General features: G+C 44.0%; 1 protein-coding gene across 2 annotated transcripts in view; it reads right to left on the reverse strand.

Moving 5' to 3' along the window:
- GRIK2 (glutamate ionotropic receptor kainate type subunit 2) overlaps positions 1-21,071 on the reverse strand; it is a 1,405,635-nt gene that overhangs the window by 654,026 nt on the left and 730,538 nt on the right. For both annotated transcript variants that reach the window (XM_069726310.1, XM_069726309.1), the window contains one exon: positions 3,555-3,728. In XM_069726310.1, the coding sequence (XP_069582411.1) occupies positions 3,555-3,728 (174 nt within the window). The remainder of the gene's footprint in view (positions 1-3,554; positions 3,729-21,071) is intronic.

A 21,071-nucleotide genomic window follows, 5' to 3' on the forward strand; every position in this document is an offset into this window, starting at 1 on the left:
TCCTCTGCTATCTAGTTTTAGCGGGCCTCATTTTGCTGAATCTGTTTTCATACTGTGTATGTGCCTTCCTCTCATTTCACCGTCATTATATGTGGGGGGCTGCTATTTCTGTGGGGTATTTCTCTGGAGGCAAGAGAGGTCTGTGTTTCTTCTAATAGGGGAAGTTAGATCTTCGGCTGGTGCGAGACGTCTAGGATCAACGTAGGCACGTTCCCCGGCTATTGTTATTTGTGTGTTCAGGTTTAGGGTCGCGGTCAGCTCAGGTTCCATCACCCTAGAGCTCGTTGGTGCTTGTCCTTTTGTGATTCCCTGCCATTGGAATCATGACAGTTTTGTGTAGACCGCAAAGTTACCTTTTCTATCCTCGATCTGTTAAGAAGGTCGGGCCTCACTTTGCTGAATCTATTTCATCTCTACGTTTGTCTTTTCATCTTAACTCACAGTCATTATATGTGGGGGGCTGCCTTTTCCTTTGGGGTATTTCTCTGAGGCAAGGTAGGCTAATTTTCTATCTTCAGGCTAGTTAGTTTCTCAGGCTGTGCCGAGTTGCATAGGCAGAGTTAGGCGCAATCCACGGCTGCCTCTAGTGTTGTTTGGAGAGGATTAGGGATTGCGGTCTGCAGAGTTCCCACGTCTCAGAGCTCATTCTATGATTTTGGGTTATTGTCAGATCACTGTATGTGCTCTGACCGCTATGTCCATTGTAGTACTGAATTGCCTTTCATAACACCAACCCTAACTGTAGCCTTAACCCTAGCCCCAACCCTAACCCTAGCCCTAACCCTATCCCTAACTCTAGCCCTAACCCTAACCCTAGCCCTAACCCTATTCCTAGCTTTAACCCTAACCCGTGACTTAACCCTTACCCTAGCCCTAGCCCTAACCCTAGCCCTAACCCGAGCCCTAACCCTAATGGGAAAATGGAAATAAATATATTTTTTTCATTTTTCCCTAACTAAGGTGGTGATGAAGGGGGGTTTGATTTACTTTTATAGCGGGTATTTTAGCAGATTTTTATGATTGGCAGCCGTCACACACTGAAAGACGCTTTTTATTGCAAAAAATATTTTTTGCGTTACCACATTTTGAGAGCTATAATTTTTCCATATTTGGGTCCACAGAGTCATGTGAGGTCTTGTTTTTTGAGGGATGAGTTGATGTTTTTATTGGTAACATTTTCGGGCATGTGACTTTTTTGATCACTTTTTATTCCGATTTTTGTGAGGCAGAAAGACCAAAAACCAGCTATTCATGAATTTTTTTTGGGGAAGGCATTTATACCTTTCCGTGTTTGGTAAAATGGATAAAGCAGTTTTATTCATCGGGTCAGTACGATTACAGCGATATCTCATTTATTTCATTTTTTAATGTTTTGGCGCTTTTATACGATAAAAACTATTTTATAGAAAAAATAATTATTTTTGCATCACTTTATTCTGGGGACTAAAACTTTTATGTTTTTTCATTGATGATGCTGTATGGTGGCTCGTTTTTTGCCGGACAAGATGATGTTTTCAGCGGTACCATGGTTATTTATATCCATCTTTTTGATCAGGTGTTATTCCACTTTTTGTTTGGCCGTATGATAATAAAGCGTTGTCTTTTGCCTCGTTTTTTTATTTTTTTACGGTGTTCCCTGAAGGGGTTAACTAGTGGGGCAGTTTTATTGGTCGGGTTGTTACAGATGCGGCGATACTAAATTTGTGTACTTTTATTGTTTTTTTTATTTTTTTACACTACAACATTGCCCCAAGGGGGGGGGGCATCATGTTATAGTGTAAGATCTCTGATCTGACACTTTGCTGTGTACTGTGTCAGATCAGCGATCTGATGTGCACGCCTGCAGGCTGGTAAGCGCTGGTAAGCCACCTCCCTGCAGGACCCGGATGCAGCCCCGCGGCCACTTTGGATCTGGGCCTGCTGCAGGGAGGAGGAGGTAAGAGACCGTCGCAGCAATGTGATCACATCACGTTGCTCCGGGGGTCTCATGGGAAGCACGCAGGGAGCCCCCTCCCTGCACGATGCTTCCCTATACTGTCGGAACACTGTGATCATGTTTGATCACAGTGTGCCAGGGGTTAATGTGCTGGGGGCAGTCCCAGACTGCTCCTGGCACATAGTGCTGGATGTCAGCTGTGATAGTCAGCTAACACAGGGGGAGCGCGGCCGATCGCATATGACGTACTATCCCATTGGTGGTCATACCGACACACCCCACCTCGACGGGATAGTACGTATAATGTCAGAAAGGGGTTAAAGAAGTTACAGGTCTGTGAAAACCAGAAATATTCCATGTTTTTAGGTGACCAAAAACTTATTTTCCACCATAATTTGCAAAAACATCTTGCCAAATAAGACAAAGTGATTTTCTGGATTTGTTTTCTCATTTTGACTCTCATAGTTGTGGTCTACCTATGATGTCAATTACAGGCCTCTCTCATCTTTTTAAGTGGGCGAACTTGCACAATTGGTGGCTGAATAAATACTTTTCCCCCTCTGTATATAGGGAAAATGAAAAACATACTACTGGAGGGCAATATATTGACTGCTTTGAGGGAACCGCTATCACTATTGGAGCTAAGTGGAGAATTTCTGCTGTTACTGGTAGAGATGAGCAAATTTGATTGGGTCCCTGCTTATTCAACAAGCTATTGCACTTACCGAATAAGCTGTTGAGGGAACCTGGCTTCCTAGATTGCTCCTGCCAATCAGCTGCTTGGCTCCGCAGCTGCATGTTTCGCGACTGTGTCACAAACAGTCTCCCCATGATCAGCCGGAGCGATCTAGGAAGCCCGGTTCCCTATGCAGCTTATTCGGTAAGTGCTATAGCTTGCCAAATAAGCAGGGACCCGAAAAAATTTGCTCATCTCTTGTCACTGGGAAAACAAAGAGGAAAGGACAAGCATTGCTGTGATTACTGGTAAAGGTATACATCAGCATTACAGTTTTACATTTTCTCACTTGAGTGGAGGAAATAATGTTTTACAGCAGTGTATAAATGACATTTATACATTGTATATGTCAATAGTCTTTATAGCTTGTAGATAAGTGTTCACCAACTCCGGTCCTCAAGAGCCACCAACATGTCATGTCATGTTTTCAGGATTTCCTTAGTATTGCACAGGTGATAATTGCATCACCTGCACAGGCAATAATTCCATCACCTGTGCAACACTAAGGAAATCCTCAAAACGACCTGTTGGTAGCTTTTGAGGACCAAAGTTGGGGAACACTGTTGTAGATCGTCAGTAAATATTAATTCATTTATTGTTTCATACTGTATATTTCTAAAGTAAGGCCAGTATCACACTTGCGTGTGCAATGCGAGAAACGCGCGCGAGTATCTCGCATCAATACCTGGCACTGCCGTTGACACTCGAGCCAGGAGCATGTGGCTGCATTGAAATAAATGCAGCTGAAAGCTCCAGTCCTAAGTTCTGACAGCAGTGCCGGGTATTGATGCGAGAGACTCAAGCGACGTTCTTGCATTGCACAAGTGTGACACCGGACTAAAGATAAAAATGTTTGTTTTTAATGAATTAGATAAATCTTACCGTCATGAACCCATCCAGTAAACCTGAATCTGGTTTAGGAGGTGCTTGCAATCTTTCCATGGACCATTTTTCAATTATAGAGAGTACTTGGTTATTTTCTATGTTTAGTATTCGAAATCCAGTCATGTTAACCCCGCTATACCGATATGGCTCAACATCTAATGCAAATAGATCCTGAAAGCAAAGATAAAGAAATGTTAACCATCATAAAGATATGCATTTAATAAAATATATGTCAACTGATGAATCAAATTTTAAAGATGCGCAGAACAAAAAATATTTGGCCTAAAATTGTACACTTAATTTATATGCTGTTGCACTGGTAACTAATAGAGATGAGTGAGCACTAACATGTTCGGATGCTTGCTACTCAAACTGAAGAATTTCTAATGGTCAGGTGCTCCTTTCTAATAATGAGTATAATTGGAGTCAATCAGAAATCCGAGCATTTTTGCAGCCGACATTATAAAGAGGTCTAGAGGCAGTCAAAATGTTGAAAAGGATGGAAAAAGTCCAGAATGGAAAGAGAACAGCATGGAGAAAACCACTGGAAGAATCTTTGAATCCCAGATCGCTGCTGAGAAAAAAAATGTCACATGTTTACTCCACTTTAAGGAATGACAATAAAATATTCAAAATGGACAAGAAATTGAAGTGTGCAGAAATAATGTTAAGAAACATTTTTTCCTGTATAATGTCTTGTACGTGAGGCAAAATTTAAAAACGATTTACAAAAAAATCTAATTTAAGTAAACCAAAATTGATTTAAAAAAATAAAATTGAAATTTCAGTGTAATTTGTGAAGGAATAAAAAAACTGCCAAAACTTAGGGACTTAGAGGGACTCAGATACACCTTGTATTAGACATAAAGGAGGGTCTCATACACATTCTGTTCAAACTGTCATGTAGTGGTTCTCCTAGACTCATAAAGACTAAGTTCAAATCCTGCCAAAAATTACAAGCAGGGTCATCTATACCAGGAGTGTCAAACTGCATTCCTCGAGGGCCACAAACCATGCATGTTTTCAAGATTTCCTTAGCTTTGCACAAGGTGCTGTAATCATTATTTGTGTAGGTGATTAAATTATCACCTGTGCAGTACAATGAAATCCTGAAAACATGACCTGTTTGCAGCCCTTGAGGATTGCAGTTTGACACCCCTGATCTATACAACCTTACAACCTTGAAGTCACAAATTGTACTGCCTTATTCAAATATTGTGAACAAAGTGTTGTTGTGGTACTCCTACACTCATAAAAGTTCTACACACAGTGAAAAGCCTGCTAATAATTACAAGCATGGTCATCCATACACCATTAAAGGCACCAACTGGAGTGCCTAATAAAAGAAATTAAGACACCATCGTTTTGGTACCTCGACACTCAGGAAAAAATATAAGAAGGGTCATCCAATCATCCATAAACTCTAAAGGGCAACAAATGGAGGGTCTCATTCAAATATTGAACTTTTAAAGCACTTTATGTGCTGCTGTCATCTGGTAGTGTGGAAAAGTCAGATCTAATCCAGTCTTAGTTCATTTTTATCAGAGTGAGCCTGTCAGCACTTTCTGATTACAAGCAAAATATCCTGTTTGTTATGAACCTTCTGGTGGCACTAAACACCCGCTAAGATAAGATACAGACATTTCTGCCAGAAATTCGCATGCCTTTTTTTCCCATTTTTTACGCATTTTTGACGCATTTTTGGTGCGTTTTTTGTGTGTTTTTTTCCAAATGCATAGAATAGCGGGAAAAATGCAGAAAATCCACAAAATTAATAAACATGCTGATTTTTTTACCGCGATGCGTTTTTTTCCTGGAAAAAATGCATCATGTGCACAAAACACGCGGAATGCATTCTAAATGATAGGATGCATAATGTATGCATTTTTAATGAGTTATTATAGCGTTTTTATCGCGAAAAAATGCAAAAAAATGCGAAAAAACCTGAACGTGTGCACATAGCCTCAAGTGAACTTATCATCAGGATTTTGCTAAGTAAACTATAGGCATTGTCAGGTTGGGGATGTTTGTTATGTTTGCTAATGACAGGTGTTATTAAGGCAATCCAGAAACACAGTGTGCTTAGCGATCAGAGCGTACACAGTGATCTGACAAATACCCAAAAATACAAGAACGAGCTCTGAGACGTGGAAACTCTGTAGACTGCACACCTGATCCTATCCTAAACACAACTAAAAGCGGCTGTGGATTGCGCCTAACAACTACCTAGGCAACTCGGCACAGCCTAAGAAACTAGCTAGCCTGAAGATAGAAAAATAGGCCTGACTTGCCCCAGAGAAATTCCCCAAAGGAAAAGGCAGCCCCCCACATATAATGACTGTGAGTAAGATGAAAAGACAAAACGTAGGGATGAAATAGATTCAGCAAAGTGGGGCCCGATATTCTAGGACAGAGCGAGGACAGTAAAGCGAACTTTGCAGTCTACAAAAAACCCTAAAGCAAAACCACGCAAAGGGGGCAAAAAAAACCCACCGTGCCGAACTAACGGCACGGCGGTACACCCTTTGCGTCTAAGAGCTTCCAGCAAAACAAAAGACAAGCTGGACAGAAAAAAAGCAACAAAAAAGCAAAAAGCACTTAGCTATACAGAGCAGCAGGTCACAGGAACAATCAGGAGAAGCTCAGATCCAACACTGAAACATTGACAAGGAGCAAGGATAGCAGCATCAGGCGGAGTTAAGTAATGAAGCAGTTAACGAGCTCACCAGAACACCTGAGGGAGGAAGCTCAGAAGCTGCAGTACCACTTGTGACCACAGGAGTGAATTCAGCCACAGAATTCACAACAGTACCCCCCCCTTGAGGAGGGGTCACCGAACCCTCACCAGAGCCCCCAGGCCGACCAGGATGAGCCGCATGAAAGGCACGAACAAGATCGGAAGCATGAACATCAGAGGCAAAAACCCAGGAATTATCTTCCTGAGCATAACCCTTCCATTTAACCAGATACTGGAGTTTCCGTCTAGAAACACGAGAATCCAAAATCTTCTCCACAATATACTCCAATTCCCCCTCCACCAAAACCGGGGCAGGAGGCTCAACAGATGGAACCATAGGTGCCACGTATCTCCGCAACAACGACCTATGGAATACATTATGTATGGAAAAGGAGTCTGGGAGGGTCAAATGAAAAGACACAGGATTGAGAACCTCAGAAATCCTATACGGACCAATAAAACGAGGTTTAAATTTAGGAGAGGAAACCTTCATAGGAATATGACGAGAAGATAACCAAACCAGATCCCCAACACGAAGTCGGGGACCCACACGGCGTCTGCGATTAGCGAAAAGTTGAGCTTTCTCCTGGGACAAGATCAAATTGTCCACTACCTGAGTCCAGATCTGCTGCAACCTATCCACCACAGAATCCACACCAGGACAGTCCGAAGACTCAACCTGTCCTGAAGAGAAACGAGGATGGAACCCAGAATTGCAAAAAAATGGAGAAACCAAGGTAGCCGAGCTGGCCCGATTATTAAGGGCGAACTCAGCCAACGGCAAAAAGGACACCCAATCATCCTGGTCTGCAGAAACAAAACATCTCAGATATGTTTCCAAGGTCTGATTGGTTCGTTCGGTCTGGCCATTAGTCTGAGGATGGAAAGCCGAGGAAAAGGATAGGTCAATGCCCATCCTACCACAAAAGGCTCGCCAAAACCTTGAAACAAACTGGGAACCTCTGTCAGAAACAATATTCTCAGGAATGCCATGCAACCGAACCACATGCTGAAAGAACAAAGGTACCAAATCAGAGGAGGAAGGCAATTTAGCCAAGGGCACCAGATGGACCATTTTAGAAAAGCGATCACAGACCACCCAAATGACTGACATCTTTTGAGAAACGGGAAGGTCAGAAATGAAATCCATCGAAATATGTGTCCAAGGCCTCTTTGGGACCGGCAAGGGCAAAAGCAACCCACTGGCACGAGAACAGCAGGGCTTAGCCCTAGCACAAATCCCACAGGACTGCACAAAAGTACGTACATCCCGTGACAGAGATGGCCACCAGAAGGATCTAGCCACTAACTCTCTGGTACCAAAGATTCCAGGATGACCAGCCAACACCGAACAATGAAGTTCAGAGATAAGTTTATTAGTCCACCTATCAGGGACGAACAGTTTCTCTGCTGGACAACGATCAGGTTTATTCGCCTGAAATTTTTGCAGCACCCGCCGCAAATCAGGGGAGATGGCAGACACAATGACTCCTTCCTTGAGGATACCCGCTGGCTCAGATAAACCCGGAGAGTCGGGCACAAAACTCCTAGACAGAGCATCCGCCTTCACATTTTTAGAGCCCGGAAGGTACGAAATCACAAAGTCGAAGCGGGCAAAAAATAACGACCAACGGGCCTGTCTAGGATTCAAGCGCTTGGCAGACTCGAGATAAGTCAAGTTCTTATGATCAGTCAATACCACCACGCGATGCTTAGCTCCTTCAAGCCAATGACGCCACTCCTCGAATGCCCACTTCATGGCCAGCAACTCTCGATTGCCCACATCATAATTACGCTCAGCGGGCGAAAACTTCCTGGAAAAGAAAGCACATGGTTTCATCACTGAGCAATCAGAACCTCTCTGTGACAAAACCGCCCCTGCTCCAATCTCAGAAGCATCAACCTCGACCTGGAACGGAAGAGAAACATCTGGCTGACACAACACAGGGGCAGAACAAAAACGACGCTTCAACTCCTGAAAAGCTTCCACAGCAGCAGAAGACCAATTAACCAAATCAGCACCCTTCTTGGTCAAATCGGTCAATGGTTTGGCAATGCTAGAAAAATTACAGATGAAGCGACGATAAAAATTAGCAAAGCCCAGGAACTTTTGCAGACTTTTCAGAGATGTCGGCTGAATCCAATCCTGGATGGCTTGGACCTTAACTGGATCCATCTCGATAGTAGAAGGGGTAAAGATGAACCCCAAAAATGAAACTTTCTGCACACCGAAGAGACACTTTGATCCCTTCACAAACAAAGAGTTAGCACGCAGGACCTGAAAAACCATTCTGACCTGCTTCACATGAGACTCCCAATCATCTGAGAAGATCAAAATGTCATCCAAGTAAACAATCAGGAATTTATCCAGATACTCACGGAAGATGTCATGCATAAAAGACTGAAACACAGATGGAGCATTGGCAAGTCCGAACGGCATCACTAGATACTCAAAATGACCCTCGGGCGTATTGAATGCAGTTTTCCATTCATCTCCTTGCCTGATTCTCACCAGATTATACGCACCACGAAGATCTATCTTAGTGAACCAACTAGCCCCCTTAATCCGAGCAAACAAGTCAGATAACAATGGCAAGGGATACTGAAATTTAACAGTGATCTTATTAAGAAGGCGGTAATCAATACACGGTCTCAGCGAACCATCCTTCTTGGCTACAAAGAAGAACCCTGCTCCCAGTGGTGATGACGATGGGCGAATATGTCCCTTCTCCAGGGATTCCTTCACATAACTGCGCATAGCGGCGTGTTCGGGCACGGATAAATTAAATAATCGACCTTTAGGGAATTTACTACCAGGAATCAAATTGATAGCACAATCACAATCCCTATGCGGAGGTAGAGCATCGGACTTGGGCTCTTCAAATACATCCTGATAATCAGACAAGAACTCTGGGACCTCAGAAGGGGTGGATGACGAAATCGACAAAAATGGAACATCACCATGTACCCCCTGACAACCCCAGCTGGATACCGACATGGAATTCCAATCCAATACTGGATTATGGGTTTGTAGCCATGGCAACCCCAACACGACCACATCATGCAGATTATGCAACACCAGAAAGCGAATAACTTCCTGATGTGCAGGAGCCATGCACATGGTCAGCTGGGCCCAGTATTGAGGTTTATTCTTGGCCAAAAGTGTAGCATCAATTCCTCTCAATGGAATAGGACACCGCAAAGGCTCCAAGAAAAACCCACAACGTTTAGCATAATCCAAATCCATCAGATTCAGGGCAGCGCCCGAATCCACAAACGCCATGACAGAAAACGACGACAAAGAGCATATCAAGGTAATGGACAGAAGGAATTTGGACTGTACAGTACCAATGACGGCAGACCTAGCGGACCGCCTAGTGCGCTTAGGACAATCAGAAATAGCATGAGTGGAATCACCACAGTAGAAACACAGACCATTCAGACGTCTGTATTCCTGCCGTTCAACTCTAGTCATAGTCCTATCGCACTGCATAGGCTCAGGTTTAACCTCAGGCAGTACCGCCAAATGGTGCACAGATTTACGCTCGCGCAAGCGTCGACCGATCTGAATGGCCAAAGACAAAGACTCATTCAAACCAGCAGGCATAGGAAATCCCACCATGACATCCTTAAGAGCCTCAGAGAGACCCTTTCTGAACAAAGCTGCCAGCGCAGATTCATTCCACTGAGTGAGTACTGACCATTTCCTAAATTTCTGACAATATACTTCTATATCATCCTGACCCTGGCACAAAGCCAGCAAATTTTTCTCAGCCTGATCCACTGAATTAGGCTCATCGTACAGCAATCTGAGCGCCAGGAAAAACGCATCGACACTACTCAATGCAGGGTCTCCTGGCGCAAGAGAAAATGCCCAGTCTTGAGGGTCGCCGCGCAAAAAAAGAAATAATAATCAAAACCTGTTGAATAGGATTACCAGAAGAATGAGGTTTCAAGGCCAGAAATAGCTTACAATTATTTTTGAAACTTAGAAACTTAGTTCTATCTCCAAAAAACAAATCAGGAATAGGAATTCTTGGTTCTAACATAGATTTCTGATCAATAGTATCTTGAATTTTTTGTACATTTATAACGAGATTATCCATTGAAGAGCACAGACCCTGAATATCCATGTCCACACCTGTGTCCAGAATCACCCAAATGTCTAGGGGGAAAAAAAAAAGTGAACACAGAGCAGAAAAAAAAAAAATGATGTCAGAACTTTTTCTTTCCCTCTATTGAGAATCATTAGTTAGGCTCCTTGTACTGTTATGTTTGCTAATGACAGGTGTTATGAAGGCAATCCAGAAACACAGTGTGCTTAGCGATCAGAGCGCACACAGTGATCTGACAAATACCCAAAAATACAAGAACGAGCTCTGAGACGTGGAAACTCTGTAGACTGCACACCTGATCCTATCCTAAACACAACTAAAAGCGGCTGTGGATTGCGCCTAACAACTACCTAGGCAACTCGGCACAGCCTAAGAAACTAGCTAGCCTGAAGATAGAAAAATAGGCCTGACTTGCCCCAGAGAAATTCCCCAAAGGAAAAGGCAGCCCCCCACATATAATGACTGTGAGTAAGATAAAAAGACAAAACGTAGGGATGAAATAGATTCAGCAAAGTGGGGCCCGATATTCTAGGACAGAGCGAGGACAGTAAAGCGAACTTTGCAGTCTACAAAAAACCCTAAAGCAAAACCACGCAAAGGGGGCAAAAAAAACCCACCGTGCCGAACTAACGGCACGGCGGTACACCCTTTGCGTCTCAGAGCTTCCAGCAAAACAAAAGACAAGCTGGACAGAAAAAAAGCAACAAAAAAGCAAAAAGCACTTAGCTATACAGAGCAGCAGGTCACAGGAACAATCAGGAGAAGCTCAGATCCAACACTGAAACATTGACAAGGAGCAAGGATAGCAGCATCAGGCGGAGTTAAGTAATGAAGCAGTTAACGAGCTCACCAGAACACCTGAGGGAGGAAGCTCAGAAGCTGCAGTACCACTTGTGACCACAGGAGTGAATTCAGCCACAGAATTCACAACAGATGTTACACTGATTAAAATGATACCTTGATTCAAGAAGTCTGTCTTCTGGTTGTTGTTTAATATGTGTTTGCAGTTTTGAGTAAATGAGATGCTCGTGGTCTGGAGTGTACCTGTGTGCTAGTCTTTTTTTGGTGTTCTAGTCTCATCATCATTCTGAAATTGTATGACACGTCACTGAACCTTCAGTGACCAGCCACCTATTTTAAATACTGCACCTGTGCATGTAATATTCTGGTCTTCAAAAAAAATTTTGCTCCAATAAAGTGGTCCCAGTAGCAGCACATGAGCAGTAGCATCTGTTGGCAAACGATACTTTCAATCTGCGTATATGCCACCCACTGTGTTCCGAGGATATATTTTATTACTTTATGTATTTTAATACATTGGTGCATAGAGGAGTTAAACTTATTATTTTAGCAGTACTAATATCAAATCTCCTGTGTGCCCTGCACTGCTTTGTTCGATGGTAAAGATTTCCTCTTCTAGTATGTGCTCCCATACTGGTCCTCAGAACACAGTGAGCTGCACATGTGCAGATTGAGAGCATCACTTACTGATAGATGGTACTGCACATGTGCACCATTTTGTTGGAGCAAAATATTTTTTTGAAGACCACAATAATAAATGTGCAGGCACAGTATTTAAAATAGGAAGCAGGTCACTGAAGGTTCATGGACCTGTCATTAAAACCCAGAATAATGACAATGAGGCCAGAGCACCAAAAAAGACCCGCCCCAAAGCACGGGCATATCATTAACTCAAAACTGCAAACACAGATTAAACAACTACCTCAAGACAGATTTCTTCAACCCTGGTATAATTTTAATGAATGTAACATCACCAACCTGACAATGCTTGTAGTTTACTTAGCAAAATACAGTTAACAGGTTTCCTTTAACCCCTTCATGACCCAGCCTATTTTGACCTTAAAGACCTTGCTGTTTTTTGCAATTCTGACCAGTGTCCCTTTATGAGGTAATAACTCAGGAACGCTTCAATGGATCCTAGCGGTTCTGAGATTGTTTTTTCGTGACATATTGGGCTTCATGTTAGTGGTAAATTTAGGTCAATAAATTCTGTGTTTATTTGTGATAAAAACGGAAATTTGGCGAAAATTTTGAAAATTTCGCAATTTTCACATTTTGAATTTTTATTCTGTTAAACCAGAGAGGTATGTGACACAAAATAGTTAATAAATAACATTTCCCACATGTTTACTTTACATCAGCACAATTTTGGAAACAAAATTTTTTTTTGCTAGGAAGTTATAAGGGTTAAAATTTGACCAGCGATTTCTCATTTTTACAACGAAATTTACAAAACCATTTTTTTTAGGGACCACCTCACATTTGAAGTCAGTTTGAGAGGTCTATATGGCTGAAAATACCCAAAAGTGACACCATTCTAAAAAATGCACCCCTCAAGGTGCTCAAAACCACATTCAAGAAGTTTATTAACCCTTCAGGTGCTTCACAGCAGCAGAAGCAACATGGAAGGAAAAAATGAACATTTAACTTTTTAGTCACAAAAATGATTTTTCAGCAACAATTTTTGTATTTTTCCAATGGTAAAAGGAGAAACTGAACCACGAAAGTTGTTGTCCAATTTGTCCTGAGTACGCTGATACCTCATATGTGGGGGTAAACCACTGTTTGGGCACACGGCAGGGCTTGGAAGGGAAGGAGCGCCATTTGACTTTTTGAATGAAAAATTGGCTGCACTCTTTAGCGGACACCATGTCAAGTTTGGAGAGCCCCCGTGTGCCTAAAAATTGGAGCTCCCCCACAAGTGACCCCATTTTGGAAACTAGACGCCCCAAGGAACTTATCTAGATGCATAGTGAGCGCTTTAAACCCCCAGCTGCTTCACAAATTGATCCGTAAAAATGAAAAAGTACTATTTTTTCACAAAAAAAATTCTTTTAACCTCAATTTTTTCATTTTTACATGGACAACAGGATAAAATGGATCCTAAAATTTGTTTGGCAATTTCTCCTGAGCACACCGATACCTCACATGTGGGGGTAAACCACTGTTTGGGCACATGGTAAGGCTCGGAAGGGAAGGAGCGCCATTTGACTTTTTGAATGAAAAATTATCTCCATCGTTAGCGGACACCATGTCGCGTTTGGAGAGACCCTGTGTGCTTAAACATTGGAGCTCCCCCACAAGTGACCCCATTTTGGAAACTGGACCCCCCAAGGAACTTATCTAGATGCCTAGTGAGCACTTTAAACCCTCAGGTGCTTCACAAATTGTTCCGTAAAAATGAAAAAGTGCTTTTTTTTTCACAAAAAATTTCTTTTCGCCTCAATTTTTTCATTTTCACATGGGCAATAGGATAAAATGGATCCTAAAATTTGTTGAGCAATTTCTCCCGAGTACTCCGATACCTCATATGTGGGGGTAAACCACTGTTTGGGCACACGGCAGGGCTCGGAAGGGAAGGCGCGCCTTTTGACTTTTTGAATGGAGAATTAGCTCCATTTGTTAGCGGACACCATGTCGCATTTGGAGAGCCCCTGTGTGCCTATGCAATGGAGCTCCCCCACAAGTGACCCCATTTTGGAAACTAGACCCCCCAAGGAACTTATCTAGATGCATACTGAGCACTTTAAACCCCAAAGTGCTTCACAGAAGTTTATAATGCAGGGCCATGAAAATAAAAAATAATTTTTCTCTTCTCAAAAATGATTTTTTAGCCTGGAATTTCCTATTTTGCCAATGGTAATAGGAGACATTGGACCACAAATGTTGTTGTCCAGTTTGTCCTGAGTATGCTGATACCCCATATGTGGGGGTAAACCACTGTTTGGGCGCACGGGAGGGCTCAGAAGGGAAGGCACGCCATTTGGCTTTTTAAATGGAAAATTAGCTCCAATCATTAGCGGACACCATGTCGCGTTTGGAGAGCCCCTGTGTGCCTAAACATTAGAGATCCCCCACAAATGACCCCATTTTGGAAACTAGATCCCCAAAGGAACTAATCTAGATGTGTGGTGAGCACTTTTAACCCTCAAGTGCTTCACAGAAGTTTATAACGCAGAGCCATGAAAAAAAAAAAAAATCTTTTCTCAAAAATGATTTTTTAGCCCGCAATTTTTTATTTTCCCAAGGGTAACAGGAGAAATTTGACCCCAAAAGTTGTTGTCCAGTTTCTCCTGAGTACGCTGATACCCAATATGTGGGGGTAAACCACAGTTTAGGCACATGTTGGGGCTCGGAAGTGAAGAAGTGACGTTATGAAATGCAGACTTTGATGGAATGCTCTTCGGGCGTCACGTTGCGTTTGCAGAGCCCCTGATGTTGCTAAACAGTAGAAACCCCCCACAAGTGACCCCATTTTGGAAACTAGACCCCGAAAGGAACTTATCTAGATATGTGGTGAGCACTTTCAACCCCCAAGTGCTTTACAGAAGTTTATAATGCAGAGCCGTGAAAATAATAAATACGTTTTCTTTCCTCAAAAATAATTTTTTAGCCCAGAATTTTTTATTTTCCTAAGGGTTACAGGAGAAATTGGACCCCAAAAGTTGTTGTCCAGTTTCTCCTGAGTAAGCTGATACCCCATGTGTGAGGGTAAACCACTGTTTGGGCACACGTCGGGGCTCAGAAGGGAAGTAGTGACTTTTGAAATGCAGACTTTGATGGAATGGTCTGCGGGCGTCACGTTGCGTTTGCAGAGCCCCTGGTGTGCCTAAACAGTAGAAACCCCACACAAGTGACCCCATTTTGGAAACTAGACCCCCCAAGGAACTTATCTAGATATGTGGTGAGCACTTTGAACCCCCAAGTGCTTCACAGACGTTTACAACGCAGAGCCGTGAAAATAAAAAATCATTTTTCTTTCCTCAAAAATGATGTTTTAGCAAGCAATTTTTTATTTTCTCAAGGGTAACAGTAGAAATTGGACCCCAGTAATTGTTGCGCAGTTTGTCCTGAGTATGCTGGTACCCCATATGTGGGGGTGAACCACTGTTTGGGCACACGTCGGGGCTCGGAAGTGAGGGAGCACCATTTGACTTTTTGAATACAAGATTGGCTGGAATCAATGGTGGCGCCATGTTGCGTTTGGAGACCCCTGATGTGCCTAAACAGTGGAAACCCCTCAATTCTAACTCCAACACACCCCTAACCCTTATCCCAACTGTAGCCATAACCCTAATCACAACCCTAACCCCAACACACCCGTAACCCCAACACACCCCTAACCCTAACCACAACCCTAATTCCAACCCAACCCTAGCCCTAAGGCTATGTGCCCCCGTTGTGGATTCGTATGAGATATTTCCGCACCATTTTTGAAAAATCCGCGGGTAAAAGGCACTGCGTTTTACCTGCGGATTTACCGCGGATTTCCAGTGTTTTTTGTCCGGATTTCACCTGCGGATTCCTATTGAGGAACAGGTGTAAAACGCTGCGGAATCCGCACAAAGAATTGACATGCTGCGGGAAATACAACGCAGCGTTTCCGCGTGGTATTTTCCGCAACATGGGCACAGCGGATTTGGTTTTCCATATGTTTACATGGTACTGTAAACCTGATGGAACACTGCTGCGAATCCGCAGTGGCGAATCCGCAGCGGCCAATCCGCAGCCAAATCCGCACCGTGTGCACATAGCCTAATTCTAAAGGTATGTGCACACGCTGCGGAAAACGCTGCGGATCCGCAGCATTTTCCCATGAGTTTACAGTTCAATGCAAACCTACGGGAAACAAAAATCGCTGTGCCCATGCTGCGGAAAAACTGCACGGAAACGCAGCGGTTTACATTCCGCAGCATGTCGCTTCTTTCTGCGGATTCCGCAGCGGTTTTACAACTGCTCAAATAGAAAATCGCAGTTGTAAAACCGCATTGAAATGCGCAGAAAAAACATGGTAAATCCGCCATAAATCCGCAGCGGTTTAGCACTGCGGATTTATCAAATCCGCAGCGGAAAAATCCGCAGAGGACCAGAATACGTGTGCACATACCGAAACCCTAACCCTACCCCTAACCCTACCCCTACCCCTAACCCTAACCCTACCCCTAACCCTACCCCTAACCCTAACCCTACCCCTAACCCTACCCCTAACCCTAACCCTACCCCTAACCCTACCCCTAACCCTAACCCTACCCCTAACCCTACCCCTAACCCTACCCCTAACCCTAACCCTAGTTCTTACCCCAACCTTAGTGGAAAAAAAAAAAAAATAAAATTTATTGTCCCTACCTATGGGGGTGACAAAGGGGGGGGTGTCATTTACTTTTTTTTTTATTTTGATCACTGAGATAGATTATATCTCAGTGATCAAAATTCACTCTGGAACGAATCTGCCGGCCGGCAGATTCGGCGGGCGCACTGCACATGCGCCCGCCATTTTGGAAGATGACGGCGCCCAGGCAGAAGACGGACGGGACCCCGGCTGGATCGGTAAGTATGATGGGGTGGGGGGGGACCACGGGGGGGGCGTCGGAGCACGGTGGGGGTGGATCGGAACACGGGGGGGTGGATTGGAGCACGGACTGGGGGAACGCTGTGCGGGCAGGCGGATCGGAGCACGGGGGGGGGATCGCTGTGCGGGGGGGTGATCGCTGTGCGGGGGGGGGGTGATCGCAGTGCGGGGGGGTTTGATTAGAGCACGGGGGGTGTGATTGGAGCACGGGGGGAGCGGGCAGGAGGACGGGGGAGCGGAGCACAGGACCTAGGAGAGCGGACCACAGATCGGGGGGCTGGGGGGGCGATCGGAGGAGTGGGGTGGGTGCACATTAGTGTGTCCAGCCATGGCCGATGATATTGCAGCATCGGCCATGGCTGGATTGTAATATTTCACCATTTTTTTAGGTGAAATATTACAAATCGCTCTGATTGGCAGTTTCACTTTCAACAGCCAATCAGAGCGATCGTAGCCACGAGGGGGTGAAGCCACCCCCCCTGGGCTAAACTACCACTCCCCCTGTCCCTGCAGATCGGAGTGAAATGGGAGTTAACCCTTTCACCCGATCTGCAGGGACGCGATCATTCCATGACGCATATGCTGCGTCATGGGTCGGAATGGCACCGACTTTCATGACGCAGCGTATGCGTCAAAGGTCGGGAAGGGGTTAAAAAGTTTTCCCTCCTTGTCAAAAATACCCAGTCATCAGGGCTTGGATGCTGGGATGGTGTCATGAAATTGGTCCAACCCTTCATGGCTGGGAAGGGACCAAAAGTAATTGGACAATGGACTCTAAGGGCTGCAATTAACTCTGAAGGCATCTCCCTCGTTAACCTGTAATCAATGAAGTAGTTAAAAGGTCAGGGGTGGATTCCAGGTGTGTGGTTTTGCATTTGGAAGCTGTTGCTGTGAGCAGACAACATGCGGTCAAAGGAACTCTCAATTGAGGTGAAGCAGAACATCCTGAGGCTGAAAAAAAAGAAAAAATCCATCAGAGAGATAGCAGACATGCTTGGAGTAGCAAAATCAACAGTTGGGTACATTCTGAGAAAAAAGGAATTGACTGGTGAGCTTGGGAACTCAAAAAGGCCTGGGCGTCCACGGATGACAACAGTGGTGGATGATCGCCGCATACTTAATTTGGTGAAGAAGAACCCGTTCACAACATCAACTGAAGTCCAGAACACTCTCAGTGAAGTAGGTGTATCTGTCTCTAAGTCAACAGTAAAGAGAAGACTCCATGACAGTAAATACAAAGGGTTCACATCTAGATGCAAACCATTCATCAATACCAAAAATAGACAGGCCAGAGTTAAATTTGCAGAAAAACACCTCAAGAAGCCAGCTCAGTTCTGGAAAAGTATTCTATGGACAGATGAGACAAAGATCAACCTGTACCAGAATGATGGGAAGAAAAAAGTTTGGAGAAGAAAGGGAACGGCACATGATCCAAGGCACACCACATCCTCTGTAAAACATGGTGGAGGCAACGTGATGGCATGGGCATGCATGGCTTTCAATGGCACTGGGTCACTTGTGTTTATTGATGACATAAGAGCAGACAAGAGTAGCCGGATGAATTCTGAAGTGTACCGGGATATACTTTCAGCCCAGATTCAGACAAATGCTGCAAAGTTGATTGGACGGCGCTTCATAGTACAGATGGACAATGACCCCAAGCATACATCCAAAGCTACCCAGGAGTTCATGAGTGCCAAAAAGTGGAACATTCTGCAATGGCCAAGTCAATCTCCAGATCTAAACCCAATTGAGCATGCATTTCACTTGCTCAAATCCAGACTTAAGACGGAAAGACCCACAAACAAGCAAGACCTGAAGGCTGCGGCTGTAAAGGCCTGGCAAAGCATTAAGAAGGAGGAAACCCAGCGTTTGGTGATGTCCATGGGTTCCAGACTTAAGGCAGTGATTGCCTCCAAAGGATTTGCAACAAAATATTGAAAATAAAAATATTTTGTTTGGGTTATGTTTATTTGTCCAATTACTTTTGACCTCCTAAAATGTGGAGTGTTTGTAAAGAAATGTGTACAATTCCTACATTTTCTATCAGATATTTTTGTTCAACCCTTCAAATTAAACGTTACAATCTGCACTTGAATTCTGTTGTAGAGGTTTCATTTCAAATCCAATGTGGTGGCATGCGGAGCCCAACTCGCGAAAATTGTGTCACTGTCCAAATATTTCTGGCCCTAACTGTATGTGCCAAGGTCCCTAAAGCCAACACTTCCCTGTCTCCACCATAACTACTCTCCACCACCTTCTGCTCCATCTCTTACTCCTCATTCCCATCCTCAGTCCATCCATGTAGGAGAGACAGTATGTGGACAGCCAGAGAGCTCCTGTTCCACCTCCACCTCCTCATTGCTACCCAATCTGTGCTGAGTAGTGAGGAGCGAGTATGCTAGTTACTCAAGATTTCCAGAGCATGCCAGTTTGTTAGGCAATCCCCACATGTATTCAATCTGTCTAGCAAGCACAAATTATGCAGCTGCGTCACCATAAACTAAATCTCTGAGAACACTGAAATACTCAAAGACCACCTGAGCATGCTCTGGAAATCTTGAGTAACAAGCATACTCATACTGAGCAGATGAGATGAGGCAGGGCTAGTTAGAATCTACCTGTCTCATGTCTTTCTCCATATCTACCTGGTCCACATTCAGGATTTCATGTTTTATTGTCAGCAGTGACTGTTTAAGTAGGTGCAGAAGCGTAATCATTGCGCTGATAATGGCGCCATTGCCACTCACTATCTTTGTGGAGTCCTCAAAATTCTGGAGAACCACACAAATGTCAGACATCCATACCCACTATTCAGTTGTTATGTTTGAAGGCTGTCCAGAATTCTGAAAAGTGTGTTGGAGTTGGTATTCCACAACTGGCCTCTGCTGCTCACAAAGCCTTGTCAGCATGTACAGTATGGAGTTGCAGTGTGTGCTCGTATTGCAGACTAGTCAGTGAGCTGGCACTTGCATGCACTGCTGCAGCACTATCAGATCGATAGCAGCTGTAGCCAACTTGTGAAAATGGGCACTGATGCAGAGTACCTTCACCAGAAGCACTGGCCAAAAATATCAGTTTGGTCTGTTATTTGTTTCAATAACTTTGCGGCGGTGTGCTCCTAGACAAATTAGCTCCAGCAGAGTTTGCTGCTGCATTGCTTAGGCAGTGCTGCAGAGATTCCAGCTTCCAGTTGATGATAACAACGTTCTCTGAGATAGTACATCAGAGATGGAGGATGAGGAGTTGCAGGGGGAGGGCAAAAATGATTGTAGGAAGTGGGGAAACGCTAATAAAAGTAGGGACAGCAATCCTCGACCTTAGTAGCACATGTGCCGTGCCAGGGTGTGATTTGGCTTTGGCCTCCACAATGCTTACCCGGTGTGCCTTCAGGAAAATGTAGCATGTCCGGCCACAAGCATTTATTCATATGTCAGTCATTAAGTGGACAATCCCACTAACCAAGGGCATGGGTGATGTTCGTGGACACATTCTGGTTCAAGGCTGGGACAATTTTTGTTTTTATTTTGAACTAACAAAATTTCACACAGAACATTTTTTTGCACTTTTTAGATAGCGTAGTAAAGTAACAATAACTGTGTTAAACTGTATGGATGACTAACTGAATCCAGAAAAAAATGTAATGAAAATATTTTGAAAGTGTAGTTGATGTACGCATACACTCAAAAAAGCTTTGCAGAAAATGTAAAGCCAAGAAAAAATTATAAGGAAGGTAATACAGTAATCCTCTTTGGGTGCCGCTTTTTCTTCTTCCTCAGGAGACTCAGTAAATGATCCAGATTCGTGTACTTCCAGAGCCTCCACATGTAGAAATGGGATGCAACCCCATCTGTCATCTGCACTATCTCTTGCTCCCACATAGGAGATGGGAATCCCAAGGACAGTGCAATCTCCCTGGAGTGGAAGCCCGTTGTCAAGATGCTTTGAGAAGCCTCTCCCATGCTGATTCATTTTTCAAGAAGGGATTATCCTGCTCCATTCCTTCACGGATCACATCCACCGCATACCAGCGATATTGCCCCTTCATTTTGAGGAACATGACCTTGATTCCATCTGTTTGCAGCTTTCAAGGCAAATGTTCCATCTCTACTGCTTTATGGTTGAAAGAGGTGTGATAATGGGTCTCAAACCTTTCTATGGACTCCCACCTCCGCTGCCAGTCACAAGTAATTCAGGGATGCCAACTGTCAATACCATGCAGGAAGTGGTCCCACTAGCATTTCTCCAGCCATGGTCCTGGCTCACCTTCTTCTCTTTTACAATCAGCCTAG

The sequence above is a fragment of the Ranitomeya imitator genome, chromosome 5, assembly GCF_032444005.1.
Source record: "Ranitomeya imitator isolate aRanImi1 chromosome 5, aRanImi1.pri, whole genome shotgun sequence".
Taxonomy (NCBI): Eukaryota; Metazoa; Chordata; class Amphibia; order Anura; family Dendrobatidae; genus Ranitomeya; species Ranitomeya imitator.